Here is a 26,695-nt window from a genome sequence, read left to right on the forward strand (position 1 = left end):
TCTCTTCCTAGAAAACAAATAGGATTTTCTCCCCACCCCATCGAAAGAAGACAATGGAGAAGGCAGTCAGAATTCTGGTGGGCCACGTCCCAATCAGTCCAGACAAAGTTCATAATTCTATCCAGTCTTATCTTGGTGTTTCCACATCATATCTTGTTCATATAATTTCTCTTTTTCTTTTACGATCTTTTCTGTTAGTCTCCTTAAGCCGATAAGCAAATATAATAATCCTGTGTGGATTTCCCGTTCCTCCAAACTAAGTCCAGATGGTTTCCATATATCTCTTTTGTAGATACCATCGCTCTTTCCATCATAAATTAGGCATTTGTCGCTCTTAAGTCCCACCAAGAAGTTGATTTCTCTCTTTCTCCTCCCAGACCCAAGAGCTCCAACAATGCCTCCCAAAATGGCGACGGCATTTTTAACTGCATCATTCCAAAACTCTTAGCTTTCCAGCTTTGTCTTGAAACATTGCTTTGGTTACAAAGTTTATCTCCACACAGTCATAAATCTACAGCTTAAGACCTTAATTTCTGACTCATCAGGGGAGGGGATTCTTGTTTACTCACATAAAAAAAGGAAAGGCAGGTTTTCCCCCCCTCAGTCATTTGTTGTACCGTATCTTGACGTATCCTCTCATATTTTATTCTTGTCTTGTTATCAGAGATCTCTTCTGTCAGCAGTCTTTACTCCCCATTTTTCCTTGAAGTATGTGCAATTTATCTTGTCCAAATTGTTTCTTTTGAAGATTCTTGCAACTAGCGGTGCGAATCAGGGACGGTGTCCAGGAATGCCGGAATCCCACAGGAGGGCTTTGTGCCTAGTGCCCCCACCCCCACAAATTCGGGGGTGGTATAGGGCACAGCAGGCAAGGGCCGTCCCCTCCACAATCCTGAGGGGGTTAAGGAGGCTAATTACCCCCATCATAGCCTCCAAATGACCTCGTGTGTGTCAGAGTGATGTTATTGTCAGCCATCTTCTGATGTGCCACCTAGTGGCCCCCCTGGAGTCTCCTTCTTTGGAGGTCTTTAAGCAGAGGCTTGACAACCATATGTCAGGAGTGCTCTGATGGTGTTTCCTGCACTCACAGGTGAGAAACCATTTAAGTGCATGGAATGTGGAAAGAGCTTCACTGATAGTGGAACACTTAGTGTTCATCAACGGAGTCACACAGGAGAGAAACCATTTAAATGCATGGAGTGTGGAAAGAGCTTCAATAGAAGTGGGCACCTTAGCAAACACCATTGAACTCACAGAGCGAAAACCACTTATATGGAGTGTAGATAGCTCTTCAATCCTGATGTTCTTACAAAACATCAATGGACTCACAAGGAGGAGAAGCTTTAAGAGTTGAAACCCAACAGATATACCAACAAATAGAAAAAGCAGAAATGATTTGAATGGAAGGAGTGTGGGAAGTTCTTCTATTACTTTATATGTATATGATTTTATATGCAATTTATTTACAAATTGCTACATACTTTCCAGATACACATTTATTTCATACTTGACTTCCTCTCCATGGTTTCCCCATAGAATTTTTAAATTGCTGCATCTTTCAGATATTTACACCTTACCTTTTCCACACTCTTCTCCAGCAAGTATTCAACTGTTGTTTTTCATTCAGCTCCTACCTGTGTTTGTACATGTTTACAAAAATTCTTTAAATATTCAACAAAAGGTTTCTACTCCTCCTTAATGTCTGTCTTGATCTCTTATTTTCATAGTTAAATTTGCCAATTTGACATATTCCATCACTTTTGGAACAGTGTAGCTGTCTCTTGATTTTGCCATTTTTCTGCATAAAGTACTCTTGCTACTGTCGTTCATCTGTCTTCATGGAACATTTAACCCAGTTATCCCTAAAAGAAATGGTTTCTTCAGGAGCATCACCCTAAGTAATTTTCTCTCTAGTTATAATTCATCTGGTTGGCTGAAAGCCACAAAGATGTTTTCTTTCCAACAAATCCTTATACATTTTCCAAACTCTCTATAAATTCTTCCTAATTACATAATTAATTACAAAAAAAGTATTTGGTATTTTGCCTTCTTTTGAGATACCTTTCTACAGTGTTCTGTCTTAGTCCAGTGATACTACTCCATTAAAATTGCCCATAATAATTATATTTCCAACATAAACCTCAGACATACTTTCATCCAATAGTTGGAAGAAATCTTTCTTTTTCCTCATTAGGTGCGCCAGCTCCTACCAATAATATTTTTTTCTCCTTCACCATCACTTTCACTGCAATAATTCTTCACCTCTAAAGATCTGTTTAGAGTCCAGTTTGGAATTCATATATAGTACCACCCCTCTTTTCTTTGTTTTATATGAATTCCTGTCCTAGTCCTTTATTTACCAATAATCATTTTTGTTGTTGTTTCCTTGTGAAAATATGTGTAATTTTATTTCATTTGGTTTTGTTGTTCAAACCATTCACATTCAATGAAAACAATTTTAAATCCATCATTGAATCCTTTAAACAGTTTTAAGTCCCCTTTCCCCTTATCAGCTATCTCCCTCCTCCAGCTCGTCTCCCAGCTCTTTTTTAAAATATATTTCCTCTAGAATGCCTCTGTTTTATTGGCCCTTGCCATCTTTGTTTCTTCCCTATGTACATAAAAAAGTTCCCTTCCAGGAATTCTCAACTAAAGGGAATTGAATTCTTCTTGAGCGCATCAGCCAGAAACTTATAGCTGGTTCTTTTCTTCAGCAATTTTGAGCATTGTAATCAGTTTTTCTGGTAGTGTGTTTGGAGTTCTTGATCTTGAGTTTCATAAAATCAATCAAACTCCTGGTAGTTTATTTGCTTTTGCATAAGCTGATTTCACTCTGAAAGCAAGAATCTCCATCAAGTCATTTTTTTCTTTCTTTCTCCTCTTGTTTCTCCTTCTCTACTTTGGTTGATGGTGTCTTCCTCGTCTGGCCCATAGTCAAGTTCTTGTTAACACCCAACATTTTTATAGCTTTCCACTTTAGGCAGGGTGTTCTGATGTTCCAGAGCCTTATGGGGGGGGGCTATACCCACACTCTCTCTCCCACCCCCATGGCACCTGTAGTAAAGTTAGTACTTTGGTCAAGCGGAGAGTGAGGCCTTGTGGGAAACCAGCAAGAATTATGGGAACTAGGTCCTGTTGCTTTAACCCGTAGACCCGTTGGCTCCAAGGGCGTGAAAGGTTTACTATGGGAGAGGAATTCTCTGGATAATGTGAAGAGTTGGCACCTGTGAGGGAAGTTATGTATATCCAGCCGGTGATGTTATCTCCCTGTTAATTGCCCAAAGGAGGTGCATTTGCATAAGCTCCAAGAAAGGGAGGAAACAACTTTGATCTAGGCTCTGGAGTCTTAATTGGCCCAGCTGTCAGAAGTTAAAATTATTAACCCACAAGCTGGTCATTGGAGAATTCAAATGTAACCAAGAGTGGTGATTGTCCTGGGGGATCTGATTCCACGTGCAAATTAGGGATAAAAGATCTTGAGAATGGCTGGGAAGGCGCGCTCTGCAATCCACAAAATCGCCCGGCTGCTGATGTTCCACCTAAGCACCGGTCTTTTGTGATGAAGATTTCCTAAGGCCTCTGAATGCGGATTTCTGAAGGACTCTGAACTCTCCTATCTTTGCCTTAGAGTGTAGAAGTGAGTATTAGCTAGCTATATTTTGCAATGTTTTTATTTTCTCTTTACTTGTAATCTACCAAAAGATGTGCCTGCTTTTTAGCATGTTCTTTATGTTTTAAAATAAATTTTAAGCAAGAAACTTTCACTTGTATTGTGTGTGCCTATCCGGGAAAATAGCTAAATCCAATGCTTTTGGTTGTGCCTTACTAAATCCAATGCTTCTTGGTTGTGCCTTACTAAAGAATTTCTACCTGCAAGCTTGTGGAAGCAACTTGTAGTTTGGGGTTAACCGGTAACGAAGAAACACAGCTGTCTCCCTTGAGCTGTGGCTTAAGGTAACCCTGGGACAAGGGAGTGGTGGCAGCCTTACCAGTTTTGTTTCGTCCTCTTTCTGAAAAGGTAAAAGGGTCTGCCAGCCTTGCTCCAGAAACCTGGTCTGGCCGGAGAGCAAAGACAGGTGAGGGAGGGGCAAATGGTTGGGGACCAGTTTACCACAGCACCTGATCTGCTGCGGAGGGTGCATGGCAGGCGACTGAACTCTTGATGCGACAACCTGGAAGTCCCAGAGTGGTGCATCAGTTAGAATGGGATGCTTAAGAAACCTCTACAGATTCTCAAAGGGGAGAAGAAAACATTTAGATGTATGGAGTGTTTGACGTATTTCTCTCAGAGTTCACTTTCCTTCCCATCAATGAACTCAGATAATGGGAAATCAGTCTTAAATGCATGGAGTGCATGTGAAGTTCTGGTATTTGTATATAAAGTTGTATAGACAGGTCTTTAAAGAAATGAAGGTCATGTCTCACAAGTATAATAGCAGATATAATATAATGTTAAATAGGGAGGGGAGAATCTGGAGTGCTGGGGTGAGTGATGATGGGCTGAGAGCCAGCTGATTTTGGGGCCTTGGTGGTGTTACCGGAAAAATCCGAGGGCTCCCTTGGACAAAACAAAGACACCAACCAGGATAACTTGGAGCAAAACAGCAGCCTGTAGGCTTGGCCTTTATTGAGCTGATGCATCAGGGTGTTCCCCTCACTTGCAGGAGAGAGGAAAAGACCCAGAAAAATAGTGTGCTAGGTCTTATAAAAACTTTTGAAATTCCCCTCCTCTAGGTCAAGCCCACCCCCAGAAACATCATGCATACATTACAGAAAGGAGGGGTTGAGGGAGGAGTTGGTGGTGGTAACCTGAGTGTCCTGTCACCTGGCTGGTTCCTCCTTTCCCCCTGCCCATGAGTCACTTCCAGGAGACAAAGGGGAGTTGGCAGTTTCTATGGCAACGGAGAAGTCAGAGTTGCCATGAGTTCCAAGAAAAACGAACATGGAGTCCAGCACACTTCCCTGTGCAGCTCTGCAGCCTGTCCGTGCTGATCCAAAAATCCTTCCTGCCTCTCCCTCTTGCCGGTAGCAGAGATAAACACAGCGGTGAAGCAATTGCAGCTTGTGGTAATAAATCCAGGCACACAGGCGTTTCTTATCTTCTCTTGCCTTTAATCATGAAGTAAAACAGCTCTTAAATCAACCTGGCGAGAACTGACCCATCTTGCGTCCTCTCTCCGCAAAAACGAAACCAGAATGAAACTCTCAGAGTCAGACCACTCCCAAAGAGTTTCTAACCACGCCTCAGGTAAGAGACGTCACACAGAACTCCTTAACCCTGTGAGTTCTGAAACCAGTAACACCCCCTCTCGTCTCGAACCCTGAGGGAAACTGTGAACCCCTATTTACAGACCTCTTTGAGTTCAACTCACTTCCCATTGCCTTTTGCCTCCCACTGCCATTTATCCCAGGCAATTGTTGAATCCCTTCCTCACTCCCAGAATCACACTGTGCGAAACCAACCCACGCACTGGTGACCTGAAATCTCTCTGGTGGAACCCCCTTTGTGGTCCGAGTTGACCGCCGGAGCACAACCTCGGGCGCTCCTCCTGACCCACTGGGATCAGCAAGTGTGTCTCCAGCAAGCTCAGAAGACTCCCCCTCTGACTTGCTGCGTCTTCGGACTTCCTGCACTTGGCTAACAGGAGATGAAGGCTCGCTTTTGGGTTCCCTCTTAACTTGTGGAGAAACCCACCCCTGTGCTTGACCATCATCAGCATCCTGGTCTTCAGCAACAGGCTCTGCCTTTGCCTCTCCTTCCTCCCTTTGTTCCTCCCTTTCCTCCTCCTCAGAATCGGACAAGCATTCTGAGAGAAAATCAGGACCATACCTAGGCTGTGACCAACCACCCTGCTCAAAGAACTCAGCATGCTTGCTGACCAGCAGCTTGGTCTGATCACCCTCTGGGTATGCAAACTTCCACCCATTTGTTGCAGGATCATACCCACAGAAGATCATGTCCTGGTACCTTGGACCCCCCTCCTTCCGTTGCGCTGTTGGTATCGGCACTGAGGCCCTCGAACCAAAAGAACGGAAGAAACGCACCTGTGGCTTCCTCTTGTGCAACAGAAAATACGGTGTGTCACCTACATCGTGATTGTAGGACCTGTTAAAAACAAAGCTGGCAAATTTCCAAGCCTCACTCCAAAAGCTCTGAGGCAGCCCAGAGTCACACAGCAAAACCCTGACAACTCCAGCCAGTGCTTCACTCCTGTGCTCTGCCACGCCTCTCTCTTGAGGAGACTTTGCACCCGTCACCTGGTGACGAATTCCCTTTTCCTTGAAGAACTCCTTCAGAGCAGACCCAGTGAACTGTGACCCACGGTCGCTCCTGAACTCTTGCACCTTGGTGGAAAACCTTAGTTCCACCTCCGCAACCCAATCCTTGATCAGTTGCGCCGCCTCCCTCTGTGACCTGAGAGAAAAAGACCATAAATTCTGAGAAAAAACATCTGCCATCGTTAGCAGATACCTGGCCCCACCCAGACTCTCACATTTCATTGGCCCTGTAAGGTCTGTGTGAACCAACTCAAAAGGTACTGTGGTTACCCTCTTTACCCCGGGAAACCTGCCCCTTTGAACCTTGTTGCATGAATCATGGCTGGGAACACTAGCACACTTCGCCTTTGCTTTTCCTGCATTCCCACCACCCTCCAGAGGTGTCTCCAGAACAAAGAGATTGTCCTTGCCCTCCACGTCGACAAGCAGCTTCCCCCCTCTGGAAATAGAACAGGTGTTATTTTCAAAACAAATTTTGTAGCCCTGTTTCGCCAAAGCAGGTATCGATAACAGGCAACACTTCATCCCTGGTACAATGAAGCACTCCAGCTCCGCCTGCAAAACAGAAATATATACATTTGCAGCATTACACACTGTTTTTTGTGTCCCATCAGCTAATGTAACAGTCATTCCACTTGAAACAGCCCTGCAATTCCGCAGCTCCCCAGCAGATGGCGTTATCAGGTGATGACTGGCACCCGAATCCAACACCCACTTCACATCTGTGTCCCTGCTGGCATTGTTTTTCAAAGTTGCCATGGCAGCAACAAACGTCCCGCTGCCTCTGTCCTTGGCAGCGTCCGAAACCGCAACATCCTGCGTTGCTCCGAAGACTGGACTTATCTCAGAGTTCCCAGACAACTCTGCAGGCGTTATCTCCCTCTGCAGCAGATGGCTGACCTTGACGCATCTAGCAGTGTCCTGTTTCCCAGGCTTCGACTTTCGACGCAAACAACTCTTGGCAGCCTTTGGAAAAAGAGGCTTTTCTGTGCTTTTACAGTTCACCGCCCCCCCACTGCTCTCAGGGCTCCCAGGACGCTTTCCTGCACCCCCAGTGGTAGGTAAAGGGCTCCCAGCAGCTTGCCTCTCTCCAAGCTCCTCACGCAGACACGTTGCATCACCAGCGCAGCTTTCAGACCCTGCGAAACTGGCAGCAACAGCAGCAGTAGTAATAGTCTCTTTGCCCCCCTTAGGGGTCCCACAGCCTTTCCCAGCTGTGCACCGGCTTCCACGAAGGTGCTTAGTGCCCTCTGGCCTCCCCTGTTCTGATGCAGCCATCTCCCGGCCCTTGCTTCCGCCCCCAGCGTTGCACACTTCCTGTAGAGCTAGCCAAGCGACCGCAGGCTTCCTTGCATCCAGAACTATAGGCCTTAACTCAGCACTTACGTTGTCAGCCAAAAACGCCATCACACGCTCCTCAGCTTCACTTTGGCTTGCAACTGCCTCAGCTGACGTAGACATCGGTGTGACCAATTCCCAGAGATTGGCTCCCACTAGGGACAACTCTGCTAAATAACTCCACTCCAGCCACGTTTGGATTGTTAACTTCTCACATGGCAGCTTAAGCTCAAAGCCATGTTCCTGGGACTGAGCCATCTCCTTCTCCCCCGGGGTAAGCTTACTCACGACAGCACCAGCTTTCTCCGGCCTCCGGCAGATCGGCTCAGGCAGACCTCTTCTCCCCAGCAAGCTCCTTCCAGCTTCAAAGACAGCAAAGCTCCGGCTGGCCCCAGCAACTTTCCTGCTGGCTCCCCCACACATGTGGGACGTTCCTGCAATGCTTCAAAGCTTTGGCAAACTGCCCATAACCTATGGCAACGGAGAAGTCAGAGTTGCCATGAGTTCCAAGAAAAACGAACATGGAGTCCAGCACACTTCCCTGTGCAGCTCTGCAGCCTGTCCGTGCTGATCCAAAAATCCTTCCTGCCTCTCCCTCTTGCCGGTAGCAGAGATAAACACAGCGGTGAAGCAATTGCAGCTTGTGGTAATAAATCCAGACACACAGGCGTTTCTTATCTTCTCTTGCCTTTAATCATGAAGTAAAACAGCTCTTAAATCAACCTGGCGAGAACTGACCCATCTTGCGTCCTCTCTCCGCAAAAACGAAACCAGAATGAAACTCTCAGAGTCAGACCACTCCCAAAGAGTTTCTAACCACGCCTCAGGTAAGAGACGTCACACAGAACTCCTTAACCCTGTGAGTTCTGAAACCAGTAACAGTTTCCTGCCCCCAGAGTAAAGATCTGATCATTGTCCTTTGTTTCAGTCCATGCTGAATCCACTCCCATATGCAAGTTCTTTGTGATCTTGATGGTCTTCTGTCTGGGATCATCAGGGTTCGCATAGCAACTGGGCAGGGCTCCTGTGGATGTGCTGAGATGGTGAAGGGATTATGGCTGACCAGGACTAAGCCACCCCCCTTTGATAGTTCTTGTCATATGGAGTAAAATAAAAATGGAACAGTGCAATCCGATGTATGGTTGATTTTCTATGAATTTATAACAAATGTGGTGTATGCAGTGTGTGAGTGTGTGTGTGTGTGAAGTTTGTACAAACAGAATGATTGGGGTGGGGGGGTTCCTGTTACAGTTCCCCCCTTCGGAGATAAGATTGCAAAGGTGGCTGCTTTGCAATCCTTTTCTCCGCACAATTTAAGGTGGTAAATATTAACCTGCTATTCTCCGTCCCAGATGTGTGTGTCCATGTGAACCTGAAAGGGACTTGGATATCATGCTACTTTAAGGATATTTGCATAGAAATATAATGGTGTAACAGTGCACATAGTTGGACATAGGATATCATGTAAAATTAATATTTTGTTGCTCAGTTACTTGTGGCATTCTAGTACCTTGGAAGAAATATTTTCTCAATAGTGGCGTATGCTTTACATTTAGCAGGAAGGTCCACTAATGGCTGAAAAATGCAATTTGCTTTGTCCCCCGCTGTCAGGGGTTTAGGTGCAGAGGCACGGGCAAGGGAGGAAACAGAGAGCGAAGGGGAGGAGACAGAGGAAAGGATGAGTGATGACGACGACCCGAGATCTCCCAGTCTTTCCAGTGAATCAGAGGATTCACAGAAAGGAGCACCAGTGGCCAGGGCAAGGGGGGAGTCTAGGGAGGCACCCCAGGAAGATAGAGCCAGAGGAGACTCAGGGGGGAGCAGCTGGAGATCGGGACCAGCGTCACCGCCAGGAAGCAGGGAAGAGGAAAGGAGCCAGGAGGGAAGCGCTGGCAGCTCACCACAGGAGGGAGGGCAGGAGTCAGGAGTGGCCACACCTCCATCGGGGAGCGAGGAAACGGTTAAGAGGAAAGTGGAAGGTTGGGCGCGCGCGCCAAGTTCAAATGCAGAGGAAGGCGGCGCAGTGAGCAGCCCCGAAAGGGAACCGGGTCCTAAAGCCCGGCGCAAGGAGGCAGAAGGGTCCGGGTCAGCGTCAGAAGAATCCCGGAAGGAAGAAGCCCCGGGGGGTAGAGGGACCCAGAGGAGGACAGTCAGGAGGAAAAGGTGGAGCAAGGCTAGGATATTAAGTTGGTGCGCACGGGGCGGAGACTCAGACGGAGCCTCGCCGATCTAGCTAGTAGACGTAGAGTTGCAGACAGCAGCGTGAGAATGGAAACTGTAATTCAATAAAGACTTTTACTTAATGACCGCTGGCTAGCGTGATCCTCTGTGAGCTAGGATCTTGAAGCAGCTCTGACAGTAGGCTCCGTCTCCACATTGTGGGCATCTGCAGCCTCGAGGAGAGGAGAGAAACAGGCGCCCACTAGCGAGCTCACGAACGGCAGGAGACATGACGGCTGAGCAGCAGATAGAGGACCTCAGAAAAGCAGTGGCACAACTGAACGCCGAGGTTCTCGCATCCAGGAAGAGAGAGGACGAGGCAGCTGCCGCCTGCAGGGATCTCCAGGTCAGGTTAGACGTACTGGCAAAGCAACCACCCCGGCAGGAGGGAATTGGGTTGGCGAGACGGACAGGCGGGCTGCTCTCTCACTTCGATGGGAACCTGCAACAGTATCCCAACTTTAGAGCCGACGTACTGTGCGCACTGCAACTGTTGCATAAAGACTTTAGAGATGAACAGGAGAGAGTGGGGTTCATCATGTCCCATCTGCATGGGGAGGCGAAAGCATGGTTGCGCAATTTATGGAGAGATAACGATCCGGCGCTCCAGAATGCGGATGCCTTTATTAAAGCGATGGATGGGTGTTTCTTATCAAGTATTGACATTGATCTTGCACGGAAGGAGGTGCATGGGCTGAGACAAGGGAGGGCCAGCGTCAGACAGTATCATGCACGCTTTTTCGCCTTGGTCAGCGCCCTGGAATGGGACAGGGATTCGGCTCCTGTAAGAGACCTCTTTTGGGAGGGACTGCACAACTCGATTAAAGATGAGATAGCGAGGGGGGAGAGACCCCGAACCACCCAGGAGGTCGTTCAGAGGGCACTGGCCGTGGGGGTGAGGCTGGAAGGACGTCCGTGGAGCAAGGACGAAGGACGTGGAGGGCGCGAACCAGCCGGGGGCCCCTCCTTCTTTCCCAGAGAAGCAGCGCGAACGCAATCCACGCCTCCGCCAGGAGGAGGAGCCGAACCTATGGAGGTTGGAGGTGCAAGGGCTCAGTCAGCAACCAGAGCCCTAGCACCGGCAGCAGTGAAGGCGAAGCCTCCTAGAGGGACCAGGAAGTGTTACGTCTGTGAGCAGCCAGGGCATATGGCGAAAGAGTGTCCCCAGAGGCCCCACAAGCTTACTGCAGCCTCAGCAATGGTGACTGCAGCAACGCAGCAGGGAGGACCACAGCAGGGAAACGACAATGTCTGGCTGGAGGAAGAGGCACTGGGGCCCAGCCAGACGTGTTAGTGACGCAGTCCCCAGAAATTTTACAGCCAGTGAACCCCCTCCCGCCCAAACCAGTAGTGAGGCTCACAGCATCTCTCCAGCTGCCCAATGGAAGCACCATGGACGTGCCAATCACCATCGACTCCGGCAGCAACGCGGACTTTATAGGGCAGGAATTTGTCGACAGGCACGCTGTGCAGTTGCTGCCGGCCACACTGCCCCTGCAGGTTGTCACGGTGGATGGCAGGGAGCTGCTAGGGGGGCAAGTGGTGAAGCAGACGCCACCAATGGTGATGCGACTTGGGAATCACAGGGAAGTCATCAGCTTCAACGTCACTCAACTGTCTGACACGCCCATTGTATTGGGTATGAGTTGGCTGGACAGGCACAGCCCAACGATGGCTTGGTTCCAGAGGCAGCTGGTCTTCGGCTCTTCCTTTTGTGCTGAACACTGCATCGTACCCAGGCAGGAAGGAGAGGAAGAGGAGTCACAGCTGCTGCTAGGCACACTGCAAGCGATTCCCCACAAGTACGCAGAATTTCTGGAAGTTTTCTGCGAGAAGGAGGCGGACAGGCTACCCCCTCACAGACCATATGACTGCAAAATTGACCTGCTGCCGGGGGCGGCGCTGCCTAAAGGGAAGCTGTATTCCATGTCTGAGGACGAACTGCAGGAACTCAAAGACTTCATCGATCATAATTTGGAGCGCGGTTTCATCCGGGAGTCTAAGGCAGTGGGGGGCAGTCCTGTATTCTTTGTTAAGAAGCGAGACACGCCCCAAAAAAGACTCGTAGTGGATTACAGGATTTTGAACAGTGTGACCAAGCCGTCGGACTTCCCCATGCCCCGCATCGACGACCTCCTGGCGAAGGTACGGAAGGGAAAGGTGTTCACCAAGTTGGACCTGCGGGGGGCGTACAACCTCATTCGCATGCGGGAAGGTGATGAGTGGAAGACAGCCATGTTCACGCCACTGGGTACCTACGAATACAGAGTTATGCCTTTTGGACTGCAAAATGGCGCTCACGTTTTTCAAGCATTTATGCATCACGTGTTGGCGGGACTTCTCTACAAGACGTGCGTCTGTTTCTTGGATGACATCCTGATCTTTTCGGAGTCGCAGCAAGAACATGACAAGCACGTCAAGGAAGTGCTGGGCAGGCTAAAGCAACACAGGCTCTACGCCAAGCTGGAGAAGTGCCAATTTGACGTGCCGGAGGTGGATTTTCTGGGCTACAAGCTGTCTGCCAAGGGGCTCGCCATGGACAGCGCCAAGGTTCGAGCGGTGTTGGATTGGAAGAGCCCACGCAACCGGAAGGAGGTCCAACGGTTTGTCGGCTTTGCGAACTTCTATCGCAAGTTTATCAAGGGCTTCGCGATGCAGACGGCGGCCATCACTGACACCCTTAGCTCCAAGAAGAAGAAGTTCATCTGGACAGAGCAGGCGGAGCAGTCCTTTCAGGCCCTCAAGCGTCTCTTCGCGTCGGAAGAGCAGCTGCTTCATGTCAACCCCAGCATGCCGATGAGGGTGGAGACAGACGCTTCGGACAGAGCAGTGGGGGCGGTCCTGCTGCAGAAGGACCCGCAGGGCGTGTGGCGGCCGGGAGCGTTTTACTCCAGGAAGCTCAGCAAGTCCGAGCAGAACTACACCATATGGGACAGGGAGTTGCTGGCCATTCATGCAGCGTTCAAGGCGTGGAGGCACTTTCTGATCGGCGCCAAGCACACGGTGCAGGTTTGCACGGACCACAAGAATCTGGAACACTGGCGCACGGCACAGTTCCTGAACCAGAGGCAGATACGTTGGGCTGAGTTCTTTGCGGACTTCGACTTCCGAATAGAGTATGTCCCGGGGGACACCAACATCATGGCAGACGCTCTCTCCCGCAAGCCACAGTATCTGGAGGACGCAACACCAGCGGCCGCCATGCACATCTTTGCACCGACAGTGTGGGCGTGCGCCGCGGCGACCGTGGACCTAGAGGCGGTGCGGCGAGCGTTGCAGGGGGACTCCTTCGCACGAACGAAGATGGCAGAGGTGCGAGGGGGCAAGGCAGCGGCCGACGGTTTCCAGCTACGAGATGGCTTGCTCATCCGTAAAGGGGCCATCTACGTGCCGGGTGACGAACTTCGAGCCAAGGTGCTACAGCAGCTGCACGACGCACCCACGGCCGGGCACTTTGGCAAGGAGAAGACGGTGGAATTAGTAGCCAGGGATTTCTGGTGGCCTGGAATGAGAGGGGAGGTCGCAGACTACGTAGCGAGGTGTGACACCTGCCAGAGGGCAAAGCCGGTGCACAAACCGCCGGCTGGACTGTTGGAGCCGCTGCAAACTCCGGTCGAACCTTGGGAGAGAGTGGCCCTGGACTTTGTCACGGATCTGCCCAGCTCAAGGGGCAAGACGGCAGTGTTGGTGGTGGTGGACCTGTTCTCCAAGATGGCGCATTTCATTCCGTGTGCTAAGGTGGCCACGGCGGAGCAAACCGCCAAACTGTTCATAGACCACGTGTTCAAGGTTCACGGTCTGCCACGGTCTATTCTGTCCGACCGCGGGCGGCAGTTCATCTCGAACTTCTGGCAGAAACTGATGGGCTTCCTAAACGTCAAGATCAATCTGGCGTCGGCGAGACACCCGCAGACCAACGGGCAAGCGGAGCGAGCCAATGCCATCATGCAGCAGTACCTGAGATGTTATGCAAACCAACAGCCTGCGACGTGGGTAGATTACCTGCCGCTTGCAGAGTTTGCCTACAACAACACGAAGCACGTATCCACGGGCGTCACGCCGTTCTTCGCCAACAACGGGCGGCACCCTAGAACCTTTCCGGGACTGGAATGCAGGGGAGAAGGGGAGCCGCAGTCAGCAGATGCGTTCGCGTCGGAGCTGCAGGAAGTCCACGATCAGCTGCGGCGCCACCTGGAGCTGGCTAAACACGCATACAAGGTACAAGCGGACAAACACAGAAGGGTTGGTGAAGAGCTCCACGTGGGAGACTGGGTCTGGTTAGCAGCCCACGCAGTGCCGGCCAGGTCGTTGGCCAAGAAGAAACTAGGGCATAAACAACTGGGGCCCTACCAAGTCGAAGAGCAGGTCAACCCGGTGGCTTTCAAGCTGGCGCTTCCGGAGGGTTCCAGAATGCATCCGGTGTTCCACAGATCGGTGCTCACTCCCTACAAGGCACCGCACAGGTTCCAGGAACCCGGAACGGCGCCGAGTCCGCTCAGAGAAGGAACGGGGCACGCGGGAGTGGCACAGGAGGAGCGCATCAACGAAGTCACGGAGATTTTGGACTCCAGATGGGGGGAAGAGGGAGTAGAATACTTTCTCGCCAGGGAGGGCACCCCGGCCAGTGCGAACAGCTGGGTGCCGGGCTACGCTTTAGACGAACCTCTGCTCAAAGACGAGTTTCATGCCCTCTTCCCACATAGACCTATGCCAGCAGACTTTTTCGACGACTGGCTTTTCACGCCCACGCTTTCGGACAGCACGTTCAGGGGGTTCGACTCGGACGAGGAACCAACACGAGACGTCCGTTCCCCGGAGGGGTCACCCTCGGGATCGGTCTCAGAACCCTCGTATTGGTGGGACGATAGACCGGAGGAGCAGTTCCGCAGGAAGTGGCTGGACTGTTCCGGCAGAGCAACGCCGCCTGGAGGAAGTGCGGGAGAGACGGACATGGACATTTTCGGGGACGACCCTGGTTTCGAGCACGGCGGCACAGAGATGGAAGAGGAGGTGACTGTCGTCAACGAGAGCAGAGAGGAAGACCTGGAAGAGTTCCGCTGGAGGCCTGCCACGGGAAGCGACCGATATCCGACGTTCGTCCCTTTGCAACAGCAGCCCCCAGCTCCAGCACCGGAAGGAGGGGAGGGGGGACTGGGGGGCTTCGAGGGGGGGATGGATGTCAGGGGTTTAGGTGCAGAGGCACGGGCAAGGGAGGAAACAGAGAGCGAAGGGGAGGAGACAGAGGAAAGGATGAGTGATGACGACGACCCGAGATCTCCCAGTCTTTCCAGTGAATCAGAGGATTCACAGAAAGGAGCACCAGTGGCCAGGGCAAGGGGGGAGTCTAGGGAGGCACCCCAGGAAGATAGAGCCAGAGGAGACTCAGGGGGGAGCAGCTGGAGATCGGGACCAGCGTCACCGCCAGGAAGCAGGGAAGAGGAAAGGAGCCAGGAGGGAAGCGCTGGCAGCTCACCACAGGAGGGAGGGCAGGAGTCAGGAGTGGCCACACCTCCATCGGGGAGCGAGGAAACGGTTAAGAGGAAAGTGGAAGGTTGGGCGCGCGCGCCAAGTTCAAATGCAGAGGAAGGCGGCGCAGTGAGCAGCCCCGAAAGGGAACCGGGTCCTAAAGCCCGGCGCAAGGAGGCAGAAGGGTCCGGGTCAGCGTCAGAAGAATCCCGGAAGGAAGAAGCCCCGGGGGGTAGAGGGACCCAGAGGAGGACAGTCAGGAGGAAAAGGTGGAGCAAGGCTAGGATATTAAGTTGGTGCGCACGGGGCGGAGACTCAGACGGAGCCTCGCCGATCTAGCTAGTAGACGTAGAGTTGCAGACAGCAGCGTGAGAATGGAAACTGTAATTCAATAAAGACTTTTACTTAATGACCGCTGGCTAGCGTGATCCTCTGTGAGCTAGGATCTTGAAGCAGCTCTGACACCCGCCATTTTTTGTGTTCTCAGGTGTAAAGGTAGCTCTTCTGTGGTCTCACACCGGCCTGGTGTCACAGGAGTGGCAATCCCTGGTGAATCCACTTAGGGCTTTCATATCAACCATGTTGCCTGGCACTCACCACAGCTGTCACAGGTTTGGGCACTTCATGAGAGAAATGTCTTTGCCTTGGCCATTCTATGGGATTTTATTATTATAGGCTTTGGTCTTGCAGTCATGGGAAGTTGCTCACTTGCACATTAAGGACCAAAAAGCTAATTGCAGCCTGGATACACTTGCCCAATTCAAACTGAGTCCAATTTGAATTTTTCTTGCCCCATGGTTCTCAACTTTTCAAACCAATCTGTTAATAGGGCACTTGTCCAAATAAGTCAATTTAACTCTATAAGGGATTATTCCTGCTAAACCAAAGCATATGCACCTTCATGTATCTTATCAGCTTCTCTTTGGTTAAGTGAGTTTTAGCACATTTTAAAATGGGTAGGGAAGTTGGCAGAGTGCCAGGTGGAACAACGAAATGTGGTTATAAATTTATCTAATTCTAAACATTGGACTACATAATAGCCTGGTCTGTTAAAAGGCATAAAATGTATGAGAATCCTCCACTGGGTTGTAAGGAATAAGACATTAAACATAAAACACAGAAAAATAGCCCCCCCCCCCCATTTGTGGAAATAACACACTGTCAGACACATTTCAACATTCCTACGTAATAACACATAATACAAAACAAACTAATATCAGTTGCATATCTTGAGACAATTGGGATATTTATGTATGCATCTTTTGAATCCTGGAGCACAGTCTTGAGGTTCAAAGTGAGAAGATGTCCTTGCAATTCAACTCCACCCCCCTTTGTCAGCCCCACTCCCCCTTTGAAAGAAATTGCTGTGGCCACTTTGAAAACTTTGGTGTCTGTTGTTGTTGCTGCTGCAGGTAATAGTCTTGTGGTGGCGAAGCTTTTCATCGGATCTGTAGTAACACATCTGTAGAAGTGATATCCTGTAAGGGGCAGGGTTTTGGGGACAGAGTTAGAAAAGGGAAGGGGCGAAAGGCAAAAAAGGATGTCCTTCAGTTTCCGTGGGAAGCTGCAAATAATAAAAATCTTAGCGGAATAAGCATTTTATTCCTTTCAATATTATTATCATGTTTCCATATAATTACTGTTATTATCTGCTTAGTTCGTTTGCTTTCCTTCACTTTGGAGAGAAAGAGAACTGTAAAAAAATACAAGGTTAAAATAATAATGAAACACACACACACACACGCACACAATGACTTATGAGGAACGAAAAATAAATAAATGCTAAGACACACAATTTTAAGAAATCTGAAGTAACAATGAAAATAAAAGAGAGTTTCTTGATGTGACAACATCGGCTAGAATGTTAATAGCAAAATACTGGGAAATGACTTAATACCAAGAAAAAAATGAATGGCAATTTAAAGTTGTGCAAGTACCTTGAACTAGCCAGCTTCCGCGCTGGTCATGGGACCGAGACTGCTCTGGTCGCCCTAACAGATGATCTCCACAGGCAGCTGGATCGAGGCGGGTCGGGGCTGCTGATTCTTCTAGACCTGTCAGCAGCCTTCGACATGGTCGATCACGAACTCCTGGACCGCCGCCTTGCCGACGTGGGGATACAGGGCACAGTCCTTCAATGGCTGCGCTCGTTTCTCTCCGGTCGGGGACAGAGGGTGGCGCTTGGGGGGGAATTGTCATCGCGCCACTCCTTGGTGTGTGGAGTGCCTCAGGGTGCGATTCTCTCCCCGATGCTTTTTAACATCTTTATGCGCCCCCTCGCCCAGCTTGTCCGGAGTTTTGGGCTGGGTTGCCATCAGTATGCCGATGACACCCAACTCTATCTGTTGATGGATGGCCATCCTGACTCGGCCCCAGATACACTGACCAGATGTCTGGAAGCTGTGGCTGGATGGCTACGTGGGAGCCGGTTGAAGTTAAACCCTTCGAAGACAGAGGTCCTCTGGCTGGGACGGAGCGATATGGGATTGAGGGGGCAACTCCCGTCTCTTGCGGGGGTGCAATTAGTGCCAGCATCGTCCGTGAAGAGTTTGGGTGTAATCTTCGATACCTCCCTCTCTATGGAGGCGCAGATTACAGCTATAACAAAGGCGGCGTTTTTTCATCTCCGCCAAGCTAAGCAGTTGGCTCCTTATCTCTCTCGCCCTGACCTAGCCACTGTGATCCATGCGATGGTCACCTCCAGACTGGATTATTGTAACTCGCTCTACGTGGGGCTGCCCTTGAGACTGACCCAGAAACTCCAGCGGGTGCAGAATACCGCGGCGAGACTCCTTACGGGGTCTTCGCTGCGAGATCATATCCATCCGGTGCTGTACCAGCTGCACTGGTTCCCGGTGGAGAACAGGGTCAGGTTTAAGGTGCTGGTTATAACCTTTAAAGCCCTATACGGCCTAGGACCCTCGTACCTACGGGACCGCCTCTCCTGGTATGTCCCACAGAGAAATTTACGGTCTGCAAATAAAAACACCCTAAAGATCCCAGGCCTCAGAGAGGTTAGGCTGGCCTCAACTAGAGCCAGGGCCTTCTCGGCCGCGGCTCCAATCTGGTGGAATGCTCTGTCACAAGAGACTAGGGCCCTGCAGGACCTGACATCCTTCCGCAGGGCCTGCAAGACAGAGCTGTTCCACCAGGCCTTTTGTCAGGGCGCAGCCTGACCCCCTCCTTTGGCAATCTGCACAAAACTTTGCTTGATGGTTGCCATTAATTTGATTTTAATTTGATTTAATTAATTTTATAGTGAATGTTTTACAATGTTGAACCATTTGATTGTTGTTAGCCGCCCTGAGCCCAGCTTCGGCTGGGGAGGGCGGGATATAAATAAAATTTATTATTATTATTATTATTATTATTATTATTATTATTATTATTATTAGCCAAAATGACAGAATTAATAAGAGATGCTCAGGCCAAAGGTAAACAAGTACCATTCCACAAACAATGTTTGGTTGTGCTTCGATTAACTTCATAGACATCATGGAAAAACGGATTAAATAAATGAAAACAGATTATTTGTAACTTAAAAAGTGTCAAAGCCACAAAGAGATGGAAGTCACTAATATAGCAGGAATTCAGACTTGTTTCACAGAACAGAAAGAAAGTTCCTGTGGGGGGGGGGGAGGGACAAACACTTTGTTATCGGGGTTCACATATCCTGTTAAAAGGGGAAATTATTTAATGTGAGAAGCCTGTCAGGAAATGCTGTTCCTAAAATTCCCATTGGGGGGGGGGAATGCTTTGATATTTACCTGTGAAAAGAATTTGGCATGTTAAGATTTGGAACCTGGAAAGCTCTTGACTTTTGATGGGCTAGTTTTTTTTTAACCCTTTTGTCTTACGTAGCCCCTGGAGCAAAGACACATTAAGGGTGATTTCCCTCAATGGTTCCAAGTTTTTTTACATAAGGAAATTTGGATATGTTTCTCCCTGCAGGTGAAGCTCTCAAAACCTCCTCTCTCCACCCTACAGTTCCCCCCTTTCCTCTCTCTCTCTTTCTCTCTCTTTTTTTTGACTGATCTAGCCTCTGTGTATGTGCAGAGTTCATGTCTCAGCAAACCTTTTATACTATTGAAAATGTTGCATCCTTTGTCTAAATTACCATTTGAATAAGGGAAGGGAAGGGTATGGAGTAGATTTTAAAAATAGGGTTAGATTTTTTAAACAAAAAAGAGAAACTGAGCAATTAAAGTATTCAATAAAGTTAGCAATTGTAGCCCAAGCAAAAGGGACTGCTTCCTTTATGTACAGGAAAGGGCTAATATCCCTCTGGCTATTCGCGGAACAATGCCACGCCCTTATATATGGGGAAAAATGGCCAGAGAGTCAGGATTCATAGTTTTAATGATAAACACTGTAATCACTCAAATGCTTGATATTACCAGTTGTGCTTCAAAACATCCCAGCTTCACCTCTCACCTTTTAAAACTAAAGAGCAAAGCTAGGCTGAATTTCAACTCCATCACCACACCAGAATTTAAGAATTACCCTCCAAGGCTTGCAGACACATGTTCCTTCCACACAGCCACAAATTGGGAGAGTTGAAAGAGACCCTGGGGTCATCTAGTCCAATCCTCCAAAATATAGGGTTCACAGCAAGATTTGTACTATCAAAGAGACATACACATTTAAGTACAGATTTACAACTGGGAAAGGAAACATCTATGCTCCTATCATGTACTAAGGAAGAGGAAAATAAAAGTACCCAACTTTACACAGAACCCTTTTAGCAGATCTTGAGGTAGTTTGAGTGAGTTTGCTTCCTTAGACTAAAGAATGCAAGTTCCTAGTGAAATGATATTTAAAGGAAGATTGAAGTGAACAGTTTTTTTCTAAGATAGGGAGAGGATCTTTTATTAAGCATAGTTAAAACAGCTATAGATTTGATTTAAAGGGAACACAAAAGTGAATAGGAAAGTGAGATGCAGGGTACCTTGGGAAAGATTGCTCCCCCCTCTTTGCGGTTTCCTTTAAAGGAAGCTTACTCGGGAGTAAATTTACCTGGCACAGAAGTAAGAAGGGAGAAAAAAACTGAAACAGATAGAATGAAACAAGGGGGGGGGGCATTTTCTGAGAAAAGAGGCCAGGAAGTCTTATAGAGACTGATATCAGGAGCCTTACAATAACTCTTCTGTCCAACCAAATCAAAGTTAAAACTGGACTCACATATTTTTCTTAGAAGGAACACCATACTTTCATAGCATATGCTTAATGAAATACATACACTGCATTTTAGCTTGAGAGAGCAATTGTGCTCAACTAGGCTTTTGCAGCAGAAACATTAGGTTAACTTCACATTCCAAAATAGACTGGAACACAGGTGTACTCACAAACTCAAAAGTTACAACAAAACATCATTTACCATTAGACTTAAAATCACCCTCCTCACTTAAACTAGAGGAAGGAGGTGGGGTAATCCTCCTTTCAGAACACAAGTAGCACGTATACAGGATTTTACCACTTGGGAGGAAAACTCTCTTTTAGAGCCTCTCAAATAACAAACATTTGCACACTTCATTCTCCATTTTGTCTTGTTTAAGAATGATAAGGCCCAACATGGCTTCCTTAGATTTAAAATTTTTGAAGCAAGCTTGCAATTTAAAAACTATGTGCATTTAAGAACAGTCTGTGGATGCCGAGGCCAATGTAAATACAAACCCTTGAAATATTTCTAAATCTTTGAGTACATCTCTTATTCATTTTCCTGATTTATTTATTATTCTTTGTTCAGAGAAACTAAGATCTCTAATGCGTGGGCTCTCAGGCTGGGCTGTTATTATATCTACTGCCTTCTGAGCACCATTAAGTTTACGGTTTCATGTTCTAGCTTTAGGTTATAGTTTAACAACACAAATTTGATGTGTTCAGCTCTCCCTAAGGGTTCACACCCTGATTTTGTTGAAGGATCCCTGAGGTGGCCGCTGTGCCCTGGGTTCCAGGTGGTGAGCCTAAGCCACCCACTAAAAGTTACAACGGTCTCGTACTTTGTACTTGAAAGACCATTTTGCCCCTTTATTTTATTTTTTCCCAATTGGAGATGGCAAGGTGGAGGGGCATATTAGAATCCTCTCTGGGGCAAAAAGGCTTCATGGAAGCTTTGTTGCCAGGAGGAGTCCAGCTAGGGTGTTTAGTGAGCTCCCATTCTCTCATAGGTTATTATTGAGCCTTTTCCCCCCCGTTAACGAAATACGCTAAAGACAGAAAGAGTGGAAACACACACACAAGGGAGGAGGGGCAATGGGAAAGAAAGGGGACAGATAAAAGATCCTTTCAGTACTCAAAGTACCCTTGACTAACACAATTCCTACTTATCTATAAACCACGAATTAATTTCTGGAAATCTCAAACCTGAACCTGCAACAAACCACGGGTCTCTCTGCCCAGAAACTCAAACCACGGGTCCCTCTGCCCGGAAACTCAAACCACGGGTCCCTCTGCCCGGAAACTCAAACCCCGGGTCTCTCTGCACGGAATTCCTTTACCTCAGCGCTGTTTACAAGACTAATCCTAGTGTGGGGCCCCAATTTCCCCCTCTACCATCCACGACAGCCTCCTGCCTAGCCTTTGAGACTAAGTTTGGAGTCCCCTACTGAATGCCTGCGCAATGCAGTGCCAGATTGGGGTCCGAGAAAACAACCAAGGTTTGAAAGGAAGCAAATGACCTTGCGTTATAATACTTTTGAAAAGACGCCACCGGACGACTCCGAGGGAAGACGTCAGAGAAACAGTAAAAGAGCCACGCTTTCCCGGACTCAATTCCAAGACGGAAAATGGGGGAGAAAAGGAAAAGTTTTAGACGTCCCTAGACGACTCCGAGAGGTAACGTCTGACAGAAAAGTTCCGCGATTTCCTGGCCACTTTCCGAAAGGGAAAATCGGGGGAGAAAAGAGGAGAGTTGAAAACATCCCCGGCCGACTCCAAAGGGTAACGTCAGAAATGAAAGAAGGAAAGTCTGGCTGTTGTGGGGACGTTACTTTCCCACCCCCCCTCCCAATGTATTTACTTCAAACCATACTCACGTTCGAAGATGTCCCCCGCGGATCCCGGGATCCTTTCCCATTAGCCGGCTTGACCTTGCCTTTGCTCCCCCTGGTTGGGCTTTTGGTGACTGTCAGGGGTTCAGGAGCAGAGGCGAGGGCAAGGGAGGAAACAGAGAGTGGGGGGGGGGGAGTCCGAAGGAAAGATGAGCGATGACGACGACCCGAGATCTCCGAGTCTTTCCAGTGAATCGGAAGATTCACAGAAAGGAGCGCCAGTGACCAGAGCAAGGGGGGAGCTTAGGGGGACACCCCAGGAAGAAGGGACAAAAGGGGGTTCAGAGAGCAGCAGTTGGAAATCAGGGCCAACGTCCCCAGCAGAGCGCAGTGGGGAGGAAGGGCGCCAGGCCTCGGAATTAGGCGGCTCGCCGCAGGGGGGAGGGCATGAGTCAGGAGTGGCCACATGTCCATCGGAGAGCGAAGAAACGGTCAAGCGGAAAGTGGAAGGTTGGGCGCGCGCGCCAAGTTCAAATGCACAGGAAGGCGGCACAGTAAGCAGCCCGGAAAGGGAGCCAGGTCCTAAAGCCCGCCGCAAGGAGACAGAAGGGTCCGGGGGGTCAGCGTCAGAAGAGTCCAGGAAGGAAGAGACCACGGGGGGCAGAGGGACCCAGAGAAGAACGGTCAGGCAGAAAAGGTGGAGTAAGGCTAGGGTATTAAGTTGGTGTACAGGAGGCGGAGACTCAGACGGAGCTTCGCCGGTCTAGCTCATAAGACGTAGAGTTGCGCGCTGCAGCTTGAAAATGGAAACTGTAAATCAATAAAGACTTTTATACAGTGAATGCTGGTTAGCGTGATCCTCTGTGAGCTCGGATCTGGAAGCAGCTCTGACAGTGACGATTGATTACCGCCCGCAAAGAGGAGGCAGGGAGAGGAAGAAGGATCCCTGGGCTAAGGTTGCCCAGTGGCGCCCGATCGCCTCTATCTCCCTCCTCACCTTTGCAGGAGAACCAAGTGTCCCTGAGCATGGTCGCCAAAACTGTTACCGGAAAAATCCGAGGGCTCCCTTGGACAAAACAAAGACACCAACCAGGATAACTTGGAGCAAAACAGCAGCCTGTAGGCTTGGCCTTTATTGAGCTGATGCATCAGGGTGTTCCCAGAAAAGACCCAGAAAAATAGTGCCAGGTCTTATAATAACTTTTGAAATTCCCCTCCTCTAGGTCAAGCCCACCCCCAGAAACATCATGCATACATTACAGAAAGGAGGGGTTGAGGGAGGAGTTGGTGGTGGTAACCTGAGTGTCCTGTCACCTGGCTGGTTCCTCCTTTCCCCCCTCCCATGAGTCACTTCCAGGAGACAAAGGGGAGTTTGCAGTTTCCTGCCCCCAGAGGGAAGATCTGATCATTGTCCTTTGTTTCAGTCCATGCTGAATCCACTCCCATATGCAAGTTCTTTGTGATCTTGATTGCCTTCTGTCTGGGATCATCTGGGCAGGGCTCCAGTGGATGTGCTGAGAAGGTGAAGGGATTATGGCTGACTAGGACCAAGTCACCCCCCTTTGATAGTTCTTGTCGTATGGAGTAAAATAAAAATGGAACAGTGCAATCCGATGTATGGTTGATTTTCTATGAATTTATAACAGAAATGTGGCGTATGCAGTGTGTGCGTGTGTGTGTGTGTGTGAAGTTTGTACAAACAGTATGACTGGGGTGGGGGGGGTTCCTGCTACAGTGGAGAGAGTTGGAAATGTTGGTGTTAGGAGTTGTGGTGGTAGTTTGGGAGCAGGGTTGGTGGGATTAGTATTATAGGAACAGCATCATTACTCACATTGATGGAACAACAAAGACACCAAAAGACGAAAAGCATCTTATACATAGACTGAAAGGGCTTAAAGTCAGTGAGAAAGAGGAGGATTGGTTTGAGAAGATACTGTATTATTTGGGTAGGTTTGAACAATTTGGGGCAATTAAAATGTTAAAAGTTAAATAAACCTTGTGGAGGGAGGAGTGTTAAGGTATATAGAATTGTACATATGGTTGAGCTGAATATGTTATTATTGAATATGTATATTATTGAATATTGTATACCCAATGTATTTTTTATTAATAATAATAAGACACAAAAAGAGTAGAAGCGTCTTATACGTACTGTTAATATTCAAAACCTCATATATTGTTATTATAATAATTTTATTAGTTTTTTTATTAATAATAATCCAATATAAGCCACATTAATACAATACCAATTCATAATACAATTTAAAAAGCCAATTATTCTATTCCAAATTAAGCATTTTTTGATGACTTCCCATGTTGTGGTCTTGGGGAGATGCTGTTGTTGTTCCTTCTCCTGCTTCCATTCTTTTTTAATTCAAATAGTTCAGTTCCAATGTTGCTCCTTGATCTTCGCAGCCACTGACGTAGCCACTTGGTTCGTATTTAGCTATTCCATATCTTTCAATTTGCCAGAGCGGTTTATATCTTGTAACTTTCTGTGTGGAATATCTTTTAAGGTTGGTATTTCCCTTCCTGTTGTAATCTATTATTTCCGGTATTCCCCACCCCAACCCCACTCCGAGAACTTGATTCTTGCTGTGCAATCGACTCTCCCATCTTTCATTGGCATTTTGCCCTTTCCCAGTAGTGATGTATGGAAGTGAGAGGTGGACTGTAAAGAAGGCTGATTGCTGAAGAATTGATGCTTTTGAATTATGGTGCTGGAGGAAACTCCAGCACCATAATTGGACAATGTTCTCGAAGCTACCAGCATGAGTTTGACTAAAGTGCGGGAGGCAGTGGAAGACGGGAGTGCCTGGCGTGCTCTGGTCCAGGGGGTCACGAAGAGGTGGACACGACTAAACGACTAAACCACAACAACAAGGGCTGACTTCCAGCTTTCCATTACTAATTACCATCCATTAATAATTATTTTCCATTAGGAATTATTTTTCTTGAGTGAAGGATTGCCACAACATAAAACAATGTAGTGCATGTATAGAGAAAGAACAAAGGCTGTTAGGATTTCATGCTCCCCAGTGCTGATTTTATGTTTGTTATATATTTCACACGCCTGTCTGAGTGGAGCGTGAGAAAGGAAGGCTGTCTTATCTCCCTTCCGGTGTGAGACTGTGAAACTACTTTCACTTTTATGTCGTTCTGTTTTGTTGTTGGAGCTGATGAGAATGGATGCCATTATGCATATGTATGTAAATGTTATGTAAATAAATAGTAGTTTAGAACTACGATGCTTCTTTCTTCTGCTGTGTTAAGCCAGAAGGCTAGTGTGCACAAATCAAGATGGTTTATGTCGCTGGAGAAGGGGATGCCTTTTCCAGAGCTATGCTCACCGGAGGACGCTCGCTCGGAGGGAGATCCGGAAGGGGGGCTGCAGGTAGGCCAGAGCGTTTCCCAACAAAGGCTTCCCTTCACTCACCTTCCAATCCGGCCAGACAGGAAGGACTGGCCTCCTAGCTGCGAATCTTGCATGAAGGGGGAAGGTGGCAGAGCAGAGAGTGGGCAGTGCCAGAGAGACCTCAATGCAATGGGGAGGTGGCCTAAGTGTGTGTTAAATGCTTCACTGGAAGCTCCTATCACATTATCCCCAAGATAACACACCTAGGGGAGAAATCCTGTGGATGTCTATAGTGTGCAGGTCCCAGACTTAAGGGTCAACTTTCTACAAATCCACAAGCTGCCTGGAGGCAGGAGCCACCTCTGAGCATTGAGGCAGCCAAGAGGAAGCTTCCTTTGAAGGTCATAGGGGCACGTGGACCTGGCGTGGCCAGTTTTCAGGGCTCTTTCCAGGAACGGCTGAACCCATGGTTGACGGCGTGGGGAAGGGAGGGAGAGGCCCAAGGTCTCTGCCTCCTCCACATCTCCCAGGGGTTTAGCCTGTATCTGGACTGCACCACTTCAGCCTGCAAGGAAGACCCTCTTTTCTGGGACACATGGATTCCACCACTTGGGGAAGCAGACCAAGTCAGGGGGGAGGAGATGTCCAGCCAGGACCCTCCTCCCTTGGGAGAAGGAGGGCAATGGGGAGCAGTCCATCCTGCCAGCTGCCTCCCCTGCAGTCTGAGGCGGGACAGATCCTGCCCAGCCATAGATCCACCACTCGGGAGGAGTGCAACTTGCGCTATTGATGCTCCCCTGAGATTTCCTGTAACCGGAATAGCAGCTCCGCTGGGTCACGTCCTTGCATAACAGAATGAGTAACAGAATGAACTTCAACAGGGACAAATGTCAGGCTCTGCACTTAGGCAGGAAGACCCACCTGCACAAATAGAGGATGGGGGACACCTGGCTGACTAGCAGTACATGTGAGAAGGATCCAGGGGTCTCGGTGGACCACTAGCTTAACCTGAGTCCGCAGGGTGATGCAGCAACAAAGAAAGATTATT

The 26,695-nt window shown here is 48.6% G+C and overlaps 4 protein-coding genes across 4 annotated transcripts in view; 3 read left to right on the plus strand and 1 right to left on the minus strand.

Annotated features, from left to right (window-relative positions):
• LOC308580705 (uncharacterized protein) overlaps window positions 1-2,996 on the plus strand; it is a 35,017-nt gene extending 32,021 nt beyond the window's left edge. Inside the window, exon 2 of the mRNA XM_081182762.1 lies at window positions 1,175-2,996. Coding sequence (XP_081038888.1) covers window positions 1,175-1,190 — 16 coding nt within the window. The 3' untranslated portion in view covers window positions 1,191-2,996. The remainder of the gene's footprint in view (window positions 1-1,174) is intronic.
• LOC308580498 (uncharacterized protein) overlaps window positions 1-26,695 on the minus strand; it is a 332,166-nt gene that overhangs the window by 250,586 nt on the left and 54,885 nt on the right. The window lies entirely within an intron of this gene.
• Window positions 1-26,695, plus strand: part of LOC308580575 (uncharacterized protein) — an 87,732-nt gene that overhangs the window by 7,827 nt on the left and 53,210 nt on the right. The window lies entirely within an intron of this gene.
• The window catches only part of LOC308580789 (uncharacterized protein), a 38,979-nt gene that overhangs the window by 3,580 nt on the left and 8,704 nt on the right, over window positions 1-26,695 (plus strand). The window lies entirely within an intron of this gene.

The sequence above is a fragment of the Podarcis bocagei genome, assembly GCF_964188305.1.
Source record: "Podarcis bocagei genome assembly, chromosome: 2".
NCBI lineage: Eukaryota > Metazoa > Chordata > Lepidosauria > Squamata > Lacertidae > Podarcis > Podarcis bocagei.